Source organism: Lethenteron reissneri, chromosome 1, assembly GCF_015708825.2.
Source record: "Lethenteron reissneri isolate LAM-NWPU_2019-01 chromosome 1, ASM1570882v1, whole genome shotgun sequence".
NCBI classification, from domain to species: domain Eukaryota; kingdom Metazoa; phylum Chordata; class Hyperoartia; order Petromyzontiformes; family Petromyzontidae; genus Lethenteron; species Lethenteron reissneri.
The window spans coordinates 4,666,198-4,679,523 of record NC_083779.1 but is presented as its reverse complement, the minus strand read 5'-3'; the positions used below and the strand labels follow the sequence as shown (position 1 = coordinate 4,679,523).

The 13,326-nt window shown below is 51.4% G+C and overlaps 2 protein-coding genes across 10 annotated transcripts in view; one reads left to right on the top strand and one right to left on the bottom strand.

Moving 5' to 3' along the window:
* Positions 1-13,326, top strand: part of SNRPA1 (small nuclear ribonucleoprotein polypeptide A') — an 840,838-nt gene that overhangs the window by 171,516 nt on the left and 655,996 nt on the right. The gene's annotated exons all lie outside the window — the stretch shown is intronic.
* LOC133344079 (double-stranded RNA-specific adenosine deaminase-like) overlaps positions 1-13,326 on the bottom strand; it is a 58,697-nt gene that overhangs the window by 41,356 nt on the left and 4,015 nt on the right. For 3 of the 9 annotated variants that reach the window (XM_061554228.1, XM_061554433.1, XM_061554442.1), the window contains exons 2-3: positions 4,559-4,793; positions 1,583-2,644 (exon numbers count right to left, since the gene is read on the bottom strand). In XM_061554228.1, the coding sequence (XP_061410212.1) occupies positions 1,583-2,592 (1,010 nt within the window). In that variant the 5' untranslated portion in view covers positions 2,593-2,644; positions 4,559-4,793. Of the gene's footprint in view, positions 1-1,582; positions 2,645-4,553; positions 4,794-6,282; positions 6,415-13,326 lie in introns of all 9 variants that reach the window. The other 6 variants (XM_061554070.1, XM_061554307.1, XM_061554147.1 and 3 more) reach the window with 4 other exon arrangements.

The window sequence follows — 13,326 nt, the reverse complement described above, 5'->3', positions numbered from 1 at the left end:
ACACGCAACAACCCACAGCATCGTCACACACACGCAACAACCCACAGCATCGTCTCACACACACGCAACAACCCACACCATCGTCACACACACGCAACAACCCACACTATCGTCACACACACGCAACAACCCACACCATCGTCACACACGCAACAACCCACACCATCGTCACACACACGCAACAACCCACACCATCGTCACACAGACGCAACAACCCACACCATCGTCACACACGCGCAACAACCCACACCATCGTCACACACACGCAACAACCCACACCATCGTCACACAGACGCAACAACCCACACCATCGTCACACACGCGCAACAACCCACACCATCGTCACACACACGCAACAACCCACACCATCGTCACACACACGCAACAACCCACACCATCGTCACACAGACGCAACAACCCACACCATCGTCACACACACGCAACAACCCACACCATCGTCACACAGACGCAACAACCCACACCATCGTCACACACGCGCAACAACCCACACCATCGTCACACACACGCAACAACCCACACCATCGTCACACACACGCAACAACCCACACCATCGTTACACATGCAACAACCCACACCATCGTCACACACGCAACAACCCACACCATCGTCACACACGCAACAACCAATACCATCGTCACACACGCAACAACCCACACCATCGTCACACACGCAACAACCCACACCATCGTCACACACGCAACAACCAATACCATCGTCACACACGCAACAACCCACACCATCGTCACACAGGCAACAACCCACACCATCGTCACACACGCAACAACCAATACCATCGTCACACACGCAACAACCCACACCATCGTCACACACGCAACAACCCACACCAGTCGGGGATGCGCAGCGAGCGGCGAAACTGCAAACCGTCTCGGGCGCCCCTCCCGTCGACGTCCCTCCCGCCGCCTTTGTCGGCGGGAGCAACAGAAATAACGTTGAGGAGGAGCAGCACAGCGCTCGCCAAGGTGTAGAGGCGGCAGGGGAGAGAACGTCCGAATTTGACCCAATAGCGCCGCTGCATCGTCAGGCACAACCATCGACACCGCTCACAAACGCCTGCGCAGCCAAACAGCAGGAGCAGCAGCAGTTCCTCAAGAACTGCATTGTGGTCTTCTCTCGGTCTTTGGTCACTTAAAAAAAAAATGTGAGCGAATGTGACCAACGTCACAGCAGCAGTGATGCGGAGAGATAGACAACTATGGGTCAGTTTCATCCGTATTAGGACTTCTTAATTAGGTTCATCTCTGCATCACTGTTGCCCATCAGTCGATCACATTTGTAACAAGAGGACCACAGTGCAGTTCTTCAGGAAACACTGGCGGTGTGGTTGCACAACGGACAAAGCCTCATCGATTTCTTTTTTTTTTTACACACCGTTTGAAACGCGCGGCTTTCCCGCCTGCACTATTATTCTGCTACGATGCATTTGTCTCATCGTTAACAGGCTTGAGCAGGAGCGGCAAAGCACGAGCTTGGGTGGAGGCAGTGTGGAGGAGGAGGGGGGGGCGCGGGGGGGGGGGGGATGCGGGGGGGGGGTCTGCATCACCTGGGCTTGTGCGAGGGCCCCGAGTGGTTGACGATGCGGAAGGAGCAGTCGAGCAAGCGGCACTGGCTAAACTCCATGAGGGCGCTCACGTGATTCTTGAGCATCAGCGTCTCGAGCTCGGCGAGGGCGAGCTGCGCCGCGCCGGCGCTGTCCGCGGCGCGGCCCTTGTACTTGAGCAGCAGGAGGTAGCGTAGGGTGTGCTCATCGCACGTGGCCGGAGCCGGCTCGGCGGGGCCCGATCCGACCCCCGCGCCCGCCTCGGAGTCCTCCTCCTCCTGCGGCATGAGCTGATCGTCCCGTTGCTCCTCCTGCTGCTGCTGCTCCTCCTCCTCCTCCAGCTGCTGCTCCAGATGCTGCTGCTGCTCCCTCACCTTCTCGGCCGCGCCGTCGTCCCCGTAGCTCGTGTCGAATTGTTCCTCCAGCGGTGCGACATTCACCAAATTCTCCATGAATGGCAACGCCGTGCTCTGCGCCGTGTCGCTGCCGATGCCGCTTTGCTGATGCAGTTGCTGGTGCTGCTGCTGCACCGGTCCCTTCTTGCCATTGTGGACGCCGGGAGCTGGACCCTGCTGTGCCGGCGACGGCTTCGCCTCGTGAACCGAGATCGTCTCCACATGCTCCTGTTGCTGCGGATACTGCTCCTGCTGATACGGATACAGCGGTGCCATTAGCGCCGCACCGCCAACGTGATTTGGCCGCCGGTTGGAGAATGCCGGCAACTCCTCCTTCCGCTTAATCTTCGCCGGGTTCGGCGTGTCCCAGGTGCCGGTGGTGGCCGACGATGCCGCCGGACGCTTGGCCGTGCCGGCCACGAAGCACGGCACCAGCGCGTACAGCGCTCCGCCGGACAAATAGCGCAGAGTGCCGGCGACGACCAACTTTTCGAGCATGCGAACGAGGATCCGGCGTTTGGCCGGCGTTGCCATCTGCAGGTGGCGCTCCAGCTCGTCGATGCTGGCGGTGTCCTGGCTCTGCAGGAACTCCTTGATCCGGCTCTCGAGGCGATCCATGTCGCTGACGCTGGCGCCGCCGCCGACCGCCGCTCGCGCTCAAGAGGAGGCCCTGCGTGGGCCAACGGACAAAGACGGTGGTTGTTAGTCAACGAAGGTGAGGGCTGCAGCGGCCCTCCGCAAAACACCAGTGTATGGGGCGCCGTGGTGGCGAGTCGTTAACTACCTCGCCTGGTAAGGAGGAGGTCGTGGGTTCGATCCCAACCCCGGACGCCTGCTTTATATTTGTATCGATTTAATGCTTTCGTGACTGCAGGGATTCATCTTCTTGGTTCTTTCGATAAAGTCACGTAGAATGGAAATAATAAATAATAAAAATAAAACATAATAAAATAATTCTCACGACGTTTCGGCCACAACGCAAGCAGCCGTCCTCAGGTGGAGAGCAGGTCTGTCGAGTGAGAATTATTTAATGTTTTATTTTAATTATTTTATTATTTCCATTCTACGTGACTTTACCGAAAGAACCAAGAAGATGTATATTTGTAGTTTGCGTGTCTCCCTCTTTCATCATCATCATCATCACGGTGGCGAGATCTTAACTACCTCGTCTGGTATGCAGGAGGTCGTGGGTTCGATCCCGACCCTGATGATGCCTGCTGTTGTATATTTAGAGTTTGCGCGTCTCTCTCTCTCTCCCCATGGTTGCGTGAATTTTTGTCCGGATCCTCTGGTTTTTTTCTCCACATTTAGAATCAATGGCCCGCGTTTAAGAGGATTTGGCTGCTATAAATTTCCACACAATGATGATCAGCCATTTCGTTGGGCTATCATTTGTGATGGCCAGGTCGCTTCTGAAAAAAGAGCTACACAGCTCAGTGGGCCTTCCCTTTGAATTTTTTTTTAAGTTTCTGGGCCAGATGTGTCTCGCAAAGAGGTGGGAATTACCCACGCTTTACCCCAACGAGCAAACGTGCCTCCGATTGACATGTGGTCGTGAAGCTTTGCACTGCCGGGTGGACAGAGGCGGCAGTGTTAGTGGTGGGGAATGGAATTTAAGAAAATCGCGTCGTTGTTTCGAGTGCCACGCCGAGAGATTGAACCAGCGGCGACCTCTGCGTTGCAAGTCCAGTGCGCCAGAGGTCAAAAACGGGTTTTGATTCCTTACCCATACCCGTAACCCGGCCACACCAGGGTCGCAAATGGGTACCCGTACCCTACCCGTACCCTACCCGAAATGAGTGACAAACAGTTACTCATCAGTGACTCACGGCCTACCCGTACCCGGCCGCACCAGGGTCGGAAACGGGTACCCGTACCCGGCCGGGTACGGGTAGCCGGGTATCGGGTAGGGTACGGGTATCGGGTACCCGATTGCGACCTCTGCAGTGCGCTGCGTGACCGTCAATATCACGGTGGCAGCGGCCAATCAGTGAGGGTCAGATTGGTTGACTGGTGAGTGGTGTCAGGTGAGTGGTGAGGGTCAGGTGAGGTGAACGTTGAGTGGTGGGTGGTGTCAGGTGAGTAGTGAGGGTCAGATCGGTTGACTGGCGAGTGGTGTCGGGTGGGTGGTGAGGGTCAGATTTGGTTGACTTCTGCGTGGCATTAAGTGAGATGTGAGGGTCAGATTTGGTTGAGTGGTGTGGTGTCAGGTGAGTGGTGAGGGGCCGGTGAGGCGACCGTTGAGTGGCGAGTGGTGTCAAGAGAATGTTTGAAGAGGGTCAAGCGAGTATCATGCAAGCATCAAGTCACCGCGTCCCTATAAACACAGACTGCCCTGCCGGTAAACAATAAAACAACAACAACAACCACAACGTCCTTTATTACCCAGGAACGACCTCGCCGAGTCTCATGTTTTTTTTCCAGGAGTGGTCCCGCTACATTGAACTTCTGTTGAACGCCGAACTTTGTACGCAACATACGTAGCCAAAACGTGCAAATCGGATGTCAAAACAATGGGATGGATGTCTGGGCAAAATCAAGTCGGTCTGGCTCTGTGACAACACCGACGCCGGCGGCACCTTACGTGTGACGAGACGGTGCGGCGTGGGCGCCCTTCTAGCGGTGGCCGGGGGCCGGCGGTCGCGCCAAGGGGGAAGGAAGCGACGTCCGGCGGGACGGTCCCTTTCCGAACAGCGCCCGGCAGCTTCGAACGCCGTCGCTAATTCGCCGAGGTGCTCCCACCCCGCCCCGATCACCCCACCTCGACCACGACCACGTGCGTCGCGTGAGCGATGGGTCGACCGGCCGCGACCTCCAAACTGGAGAGGTCAAAAAATAAATGAGAAGGGAACGGCAAGGGTAGGGCAAATCTCACGCCCCGTTCCCCTGAGGTTATCCGAGCATCGAAATTTAACGTTAACAAATCGAGCTGCTTAACGGGCAGAGTGACGTCATCCCTTGACGTCACACACGTAATGACGTCATAAGTAATGACATCACGTGGCATGACGTCATCGAGGGCACGTGGTATGTGACGTTATTGCCTTGGCGGAACGTTCTTGTGCAATGTCGCTGGGTTTTCAATCACAAAATTTTGGGGCGGTTCCATGAATCAATGTGCCTGGTTTTTCAAGGGTTCAGTCCCGCCCACCCCCTCCCCGTAACATTTCGTTCATATTGCATCATCCATAACGAGAGCTATCGTCACCCCACGTTACAGACCAACGAATGGACAGATGGGCAGAGCTAACGCATTAACGGTTTTACTCCAGAGTCGGAAAGCACAGCACGGAAGATGGTGCGCAGAGCTCGTACATCTCAGAGGCACAGACAGACGATCGATCGTGAGTTAGTGAGCGAGGCTTCTCTTCTCCATGGGCTCTTGCCTAGTCATCGGTCATGATCTATCCACTGCTGGAGGAAGGCCTCCTCAAGCCGTCACCATCTCTCACGGTATCGCGATAAGGATTCGTATTTACAGGGCGCTCCGTAAAGTGCCTCGGTAAGTCAGAGCGTCTTACATAACTATTTAATCTCAAGCGTTCCAACGCCCTGCTGTCGTCTAGCCAAGAGAACCCTGAGCGGCAGCCGTCCAAAGGTGAACACGTCACCTGGCCTGTGACACAACAACCCCGCTCCTGCACACGAGCCCATCTCATGGCTCCATCTCCACTGCGCCCGTCCCTCGTACAAGATCCATTTTTTAGCCGTCATTCCATCGTTAGTCTCGGCCGCGATGACGTACCTAACTCTGGTACATATGTACGTGTATATGATGAACTTTTTTGCACCGTACGTAACAAACCGTGCTAATCGAAGACGCGGGGGAAGGACGACAAACTAAACACAAAAAGCAGTTCTAAAGAAATAAGCTTCCAATCTACATGATTTTAAAGTGCATAGCTCCAGCGGCTTCCTAATTTTGGAAGGAAGAGCGTTCCAGACGGCCACAGAAGCGCATCTGAAAGTGCGGTGACCACCGTCTTTGATCGATGGCTCGCTAAAAGCCGCTGCTGCGAGGACACCCGGAATTCACGTGATGGTTTATGCTCCTTGACGAGAACAGCCAAGGAATCCTGGTTCATCTGCGGCAAACGCTTTGCGTGTAATGAGTGTGACCTTATCATGTATTCGTCCGGCAACCAGAAAGCCAACGCAGCAATCGAAGCGTTTCCTCTTGTCCCGTCTCTCAGTCTAATTCCACGCTTCTGTACACAAGTTTCAGCTCGTTGTGTTTACAGAACAAAAAAAAGTGGACGTTTTTTTTTAGTTTTCGTGCGATCAAAGTACAAGCAGTTAAAATTTCACCAGCCGAAGTGGCCCAGAGGTCAGACTGCCGAGCGTGGCACCGTCGAGATTCTGGGTTGCAGTCCAAGGCGGCCGCCAGCGACTAAACCGGGATCTCCAAGTGGGGTAGTCTCACAGCACGTTCACCGATGACTGCACAACAACAACAAAACACAATCAGGTCAAATGTACTTCCGCACTGAATTTGGCTAATCTCCAACTCCCGAGGATTAAAAGTTATCGTTCTGGCCATTGCGCGACGAACGCTGCTCTCAAGTGCTGCCCTCAACCGTGTGGAGCAGAGGAAACATTCCAGGGGATCTCAGAGGTACTGGGACATGTGTCAAAATAGCTTTGGATTCCTCCAGTAGAAACCAACATCCTGATTGTGATAGCTATGCAATATCCAAATTATGTCTCGCATGGGTACGATTCACCGCCGCTCTGCGAGAGCTCCGATCGGATCCCTTAATGTCACGTGACGTGACACGGATTGCACAATCGGGATAAAAGTGCTCAAAGATTAATACAACAACGATTAGCCAATTGCTGCCGTCGTTGACTCGCTCACACAACGGAAGGAAGGCGCCGGTCGTTACGCGAGGGCCATTTTGAAACAAGACTCGCGATCAAACTGGCCCTCGAGGTTCTCCGGGCACGATTTTGTAACTGCTGCTGCAAGTTGTCCACCTCGCCCACTCCCCACCCCCCTCCCTCCATCCCTCCTCCCATAAAAGGCTCTTGCGCCCCACCGGTTCTAAATCGTTGCAGGCGAGTGTCGGGAAAATACGTATTCTGCAAATTATAACAAGCTCCGGGAAGTAATGAGAACCCAAGCTTTGAGATCATTTGGAAAAAAATGAACAAAAGTTTCACCGCAAAATGACGCCCTGGGAAAAGCGGGACGGACGAGACTAAGATATAAAGTCGAGTCGAATGGAGTTGAACACAGGTTATAAAAATTGTCTTCTTATACGAAGAATACGGTCATATTGGTGGCAGCGGTGGTACGGTGGCAATAAAGTTGTTGACTAAGTGCCATTAAAGTTATACAATTCCGGTCACAAAATTGCCATAAAGACCAACGATTTTCAAAAAAGGCCGAATTGATAACGCTAGCCGTGTGAAGAGACACTTAATAGACGGGGCCTGCTGCAAAGGCTACCATCTCCAACCCCACGAAGCGCCTACAGAACGAAAGTGGAGCCCACAGATGAATTCCGTCGTTTGAGCAACAACAACAACGATAACAACAACGATAACAACAACGACAACGATAACAACAACGGGGCGAACTCAAAACGAACTCCCACCGAAACGAGCTCCACGTTGTGGCCCAACATCAGGCCTGCAAAACCTCCCGTGGTATGCCGCCTCCGCCGCCATGACGACAACAAAACCATACTTGGCAAACAAAAAAATGCGAGGAAACGTGTACGGAGCCTCCCGTGACACCGAGATCACCCGCAAACATCGCCCGGGGTCCCGGATAACAACATTTTGGGATCGGCCGTGCGAGACAACCGGACGAAGCGGGGGTCTCTTCCTGAAGGCCATCGGCGCGAATGCCACGGCGGAACTCGGCCAAGGTTCCTCGTCAAAGCCTCATCGAGGGTGCCCCCCCCACCACCACCACCGCTGCTCCGCGTGGTTTTGTTCTGCCAAGAAAAAGGCCGTGGTCGCTCCACCATCCACCGCTTCGGAACGGCGGCCACCGGCGGCCGTCGCTGCCGAGCCTCCTCCACACGCGGGGCGTTAAAGACAACGAAACCCTGCACGCACCCCCGGCTCCCCCACCGCCATAGTGCAGTGGCTGCAGTCACGTCAACCAAACCGCGGAACGCAAACGCGAACGACCGTGCTCCAGCTGGCCTGCTCTCCGGCGGTCTGGACGTCATCCGTCGCGCTAGTTGCCGGAGTTGTTAGCGTGCGAGGCTCGCAAATCTAAACCTGGACGCGTACTTTTGCACGTTTACGTTTGCGTCCGACCACAAGCGCTGCCCACGACAAGAAGACGGCGGCCACAAAAATTGAAGCTGCTGTGTGCTGGTAATAACGTCGTCGACTGTACCAGGTGCCAATAAAGTTACGTGAATCTCGTGATCTTATCTGGGAGTGGTCTCGGTGCAGATTAAGCTGTTTGATTGCAGCCGGTGTAAATAAAAAAAACATACTCTCCGAGTCTTTCGGTAAAGTCACGAAGATAGGTTCAAAGAAAAAAAACTAAAAATACGATTCATTCTTGGTTCTTTCGGTCAAGTCACGTAGAAGGGAAATAATAAAATAATATAGAGATAAAACAAGAAATTTTTGTTTTATATTTATATTATTTTATTATTTCCCTTCTACGTGACTTTACCAAAAGAACCAAGAATATAAAAAACAACGACGTTTCGATCGCAACACAAGCGGTCGGCATCAGGAAAAGGGAGTTAAAGCCTCTAAAGGCGAACTGTTTATAAAGTTTTGAAATGGGCATGTCACAAGTGTCAGCAGCATGAGCAGGGGAGCTAATGTTAATGTAAGAGATGGTCCTCGTAGAGCAGCGGTCGGGAACCTATGGCTCGCGAGCCATATATGGCTCTTCCAGTGACGGCATATGGCTCCCAGACAATTTTGAGTTGAAAAAAATAATAAAAAAATCAGTTTGGAACTGATTTTAAAATACTTGTGATATCGCTTAATAATACTGCGTCATTTTAAAGTAAACAGAAATTAGTTTTGAAGATAAATTTCACGGGTCACGCCTGCACGAAGCTCAACCTCACCACGTACGAACCAGACTACAAGGCCATCAGCAAAACCATGCAGCACCAGAAGGCGCATTAAAAATAAGACATATTTAATTTATTATACGTTAAAAATACTATATGGCTCTCAATGAAATATATTTAGAAATATTTGGCTTTTATGGCTCTCCCAGTCAAAAAGGTTCCCGACCCCTGTCGTAGAGGGCGACGACGCTGCTGAGGGCTGCCAAGTAATATTTACACCTCGCTTTAGACACTCACAGTGTTGACGGTGGAGGTTGCCGCTAGAGGCGATGGTACTCGTAGCGGGCCACGACAGCACTGGTGGGTGGCTTCCACTAATAAAGGGCTAAACCTCTTCTTGGTTCTTTCGGTAAAGTCACGTAGAATGGAAATAATAAAATAATAAAATAAAACATAAGACCAGGTCTGTCTGTCGGGGAGACAGACAGACCTGGTCTTCACCTGAGGACGGCTGCTTGTGTTGTGGCCGAAAGGTCGTAAGAATAATTGTATAATGTTTTATTTTATTGTTTGATTATTTCCACTCTACGTGACTTTACCGAAAGAACCAAGAAGATGAATCCCTGCAGTCACGAAAGCTTTAAATCGAAAATTAAAGCGCTAAACGTCGTAGTTTTTGTTATTTTCTTTGAACCTACCTACGTGACTTTACCGAAAGACCCAGAGAGTATGAATTGTTGCAGTCACGAAAGCTTTAAGTAAAACAAACGGTTATGAAAAGCTGGTCACCTGCACGCACGCCAGCTCACAAAACTCTTGCTTAAAAATACGGGGAAAGCCACATCACAAATCCCTGGTTAACGAACGAAAAGGTCGCCCCCGCAACCAGGTTGACTTCTCCGCCCATCCAGCGGACGAAGCGGTCTTTCGAGACGACAGCACAACGAGAGCGGATTGCTTTTTATTTCTTTACGCACGGCACCCAACACGCTGGGCGTCTCAGAGCGACTCGCATCGCCATCTGAAGCATTCGAAAGGGCACACCGCCCCCCCCCTCCCAGCGGCATCTATCCCCGTGGACACAAGAGGTATCTCAGCAGCCCCCCCCCGCAAAACGGGTATTATTCTGCGAGCAGATGGGCGACAATTCCCCCTCCCGTGTGCAATCCCAAATGACGTCACTATCTAACAACACCGACTTGTGATGCACCGCAAGGTATTAGCTCCACACTCGCGAAGAGACACCGACGGCGACTTGGGAGGCGCGAGGAACCATAGGTGAGCGGGAACACGGTTACAGCGGCGAGCCGGCGGCGCTACCTACAATTGCCCAAGCTCTGCAGTGCTCTCTGCAATAGGATGTTCTGAGCCGATTAAATGAGTTGTTACACACACGTGGGGAGGAATACGGAGCACCCGGGGGAAACGCACGCTCGCGTGAGATGGGGCAGCACTCTATGCCGCACAGATTCCAAGAACACAGGATGAGATGTTACTATCCTTTGTGCAAGCACTTCCAAGAGTTCATGAACAGTGAGCCTGGTGAAATTTGGGGAGCGCATCATCAGTAGTGTACCTTTGGTTCCTAGGGTGTTTCGGCCTTTCACACTATACACCCTACCCAAAGGCGGCCAGCGACAGGGTGATCAATCCTACACTTGCGTCCCATGCCCAATTAGTCATAGGAGTTGCCTTGTTGTTGATAGCCAACATCCCATGGGATGGGAGTCCACATTTGCTATCTCGCTGCTGCCTCTACAGTGCTGTTACAGAATATTTATTTGTACCGTAGGAGGAATCCGGTGAGCTACGAAGCCCTTTTTTCACCGATGTCCAGTAGTGCAGGCAGCCACGTGCAGCACAGCCACCGCCGTCGCCACGGTGAGGCTAACAGCGGTGGGTGGCACCGCCGCCGACTCGAGTTGTGAAATTAACCGCGAGGCTAAAACAATAACACACCGATGGAATGCCTCAACCGTTGAACCTTCAGGTGAGACAGAACATGCGGGGGTGGAGCTGCGGCACGCTCGCTTGGTTACAGCAACGCGCGATGAACCCGGCGACCCAAGTTTGATTTCCCGCCATGCCTCACGCTCAGTGACGAGATATGTCTGAACCGGTCGGTTCTAGCTTCTCCCCTCTGGCCATCCGCCCCCCCCCACCCCATTCAACTTTCACCACAAGCTAGCACTGACCAGCGCGGTGATGTACGATCAAGCAATGACCGACACGACATTGGGGAGGACTTCATCCAGCGGCGGATTGACAAAATGGGGGTTGTGAATTTATACGCTAGAAATGTCCACTTTGTTGAGCTATAATTTGTTGCCAGGTTGGTTCTTAAAAATAAGTTAATACTTCACAGTGGGCTCTGCCTGGTAGGATGGGAATGGTTTGTTGTATTTGTATTTGGGAGATTTGCTTACCTTTCTTGTACTTTGCACGACTATTATGGTTATTGTACTGTTTATTGTTGTCACGTTCTTACCTGTTTCGACTGGACATCTGTGAAAAATAACTTTATAGCTCATCAGATTCCTCCAGTATGAATAAATATTCAGATTCTGCAATTCCTTACATTCATAAATGTACAAATAACTATCCGCTTTAAGGCCAACTGTTCACTTCTGGGAATTCGTGTTTCCTCCCCACGCCCAAAATGCAAAACACGAATCGTGTCATTGGCAAAATGTCCCCCTTATGAAAAGGAATTTCGAGACTCGGTGAGGTTTTCCCTGTGAGGAAAAAAGCTAATATAAGCAGAAATCCCCGTCCTGTGACTCTACATAAAACATATACAAACATTCTAGTCCATCAGCCGACTTGCTTTCGATACTAATATTATTAAGCTGCTTCATTTGTTTAAGCAAAGCTAACAACTCTAGACTGGTTTCAACATTTTGGGTCTCATCAAAAGCTGCTGCTGGATTACCAGATGCTATTGGCAAGGGTACTCCATCAAACTATGGGGCTCCATTCAAAGCAAAGAGCAACAGAGTGTGTGAACTCATGATGCACTACCGTTTGGGTATTATGGGTAATGATACAAACAAGACGTTTTCAGGGGTGGGGCGATGATTGCTTCGTGTTAATTCCAACCGAGTAAAATAATAACATGAGCGGGAATTATTCCATTCTGTGTCTAAACATGAAAACAAAATTCAGTACATCGACCCTCCTGGCTCCCCAGTCCAGTATCAAGTGGCATTAATTGTGGCCGCTGGCTGCAGGCAGGTATTGGAGGAGCCCCAGTCAGGTTTTATCCCGCCCCATGTTTTTGACGGACTCAAAAAAAACCCGGCGACCCGAAGCACATGCATTTCCGCTTAAGAGGTTGTGAAGGCATTCACCGATCGCGTGCCCGTTCAACATTTATTTGATTCCTTGCTTTAAAAATTGTATGCTTGAAATGCTCGGGCTATTAGAGAATTGTTTTTTTTTTGAGCTGCCAGGAGGAAATGGTAAACTAAAACCCAGTGACCTCCAAACTGGTCTGACCGGACAGGTGGAGTGTTTGGGCTCAGAGGAGCCTTCCCGTCTTATCACAGTGTCAGTTCGAATTTGAATGTCTTTCACTCTTTCCGTATGTATGCCTCTCAAGCCTATCACTCTTAGCCAGCCGGCCTGTCTGTCTGTCTGTATACTTGTTTCTCAGTCTGTCTGTTTGTCACAATATTTTTGCCTGCCTGTCTCTAGCTGCCCGTCTCTCTGCTCAAAGGAAAAAATACTTTGTTTCCATGGGACACATGACCGAGTCGGCCCCGATTAATCCCAGAACTCGAGGTGAAGGTCAGCTCGATACTCAAGTAGGCAACAACAACAAAAATGCAGCTTTCATTAATTTCCAAGTTACTTAAGGTCGTCACGCGAGCGGTTAAAGTCTAACCGAGAAACACTCAAGTCGAAGATCAGAACGGCGCTGATGTCAAACTGAAATGTTGTTAAAAAGCCCTCCGACGCCTTGTCGAACTGAACTTAATGCAGCTCTGAAGAAGCTCCCGGCGTGAGTGGCGAAACATCAGACATCGTGCCGAACAACCACGTGTTTCGCTGCACGACGCGGAAACACGCGAGAGAGCCACGCAGCCCGACTGCGGAAAAAAATCCACGCGGCCGTATTCATGGTTCATTTAAACGCAAAATTAAGTGTTCACCTTGCCTACAACAGCTGTGTTAGACATGCCTGGTGACGTATCTTCCTCTACGATGTCAGGAATTCATGCCAGGTTGTGACACAAGATCGGCCTGGAAAAATCAGGCTGCAGCCGATTTTTTTGGAGTAAATTTTTTTTGTTACAGAAGCATGTTAACTTAAATTCAGACACGTGTTACAGCGTGTACCGTGCAAACA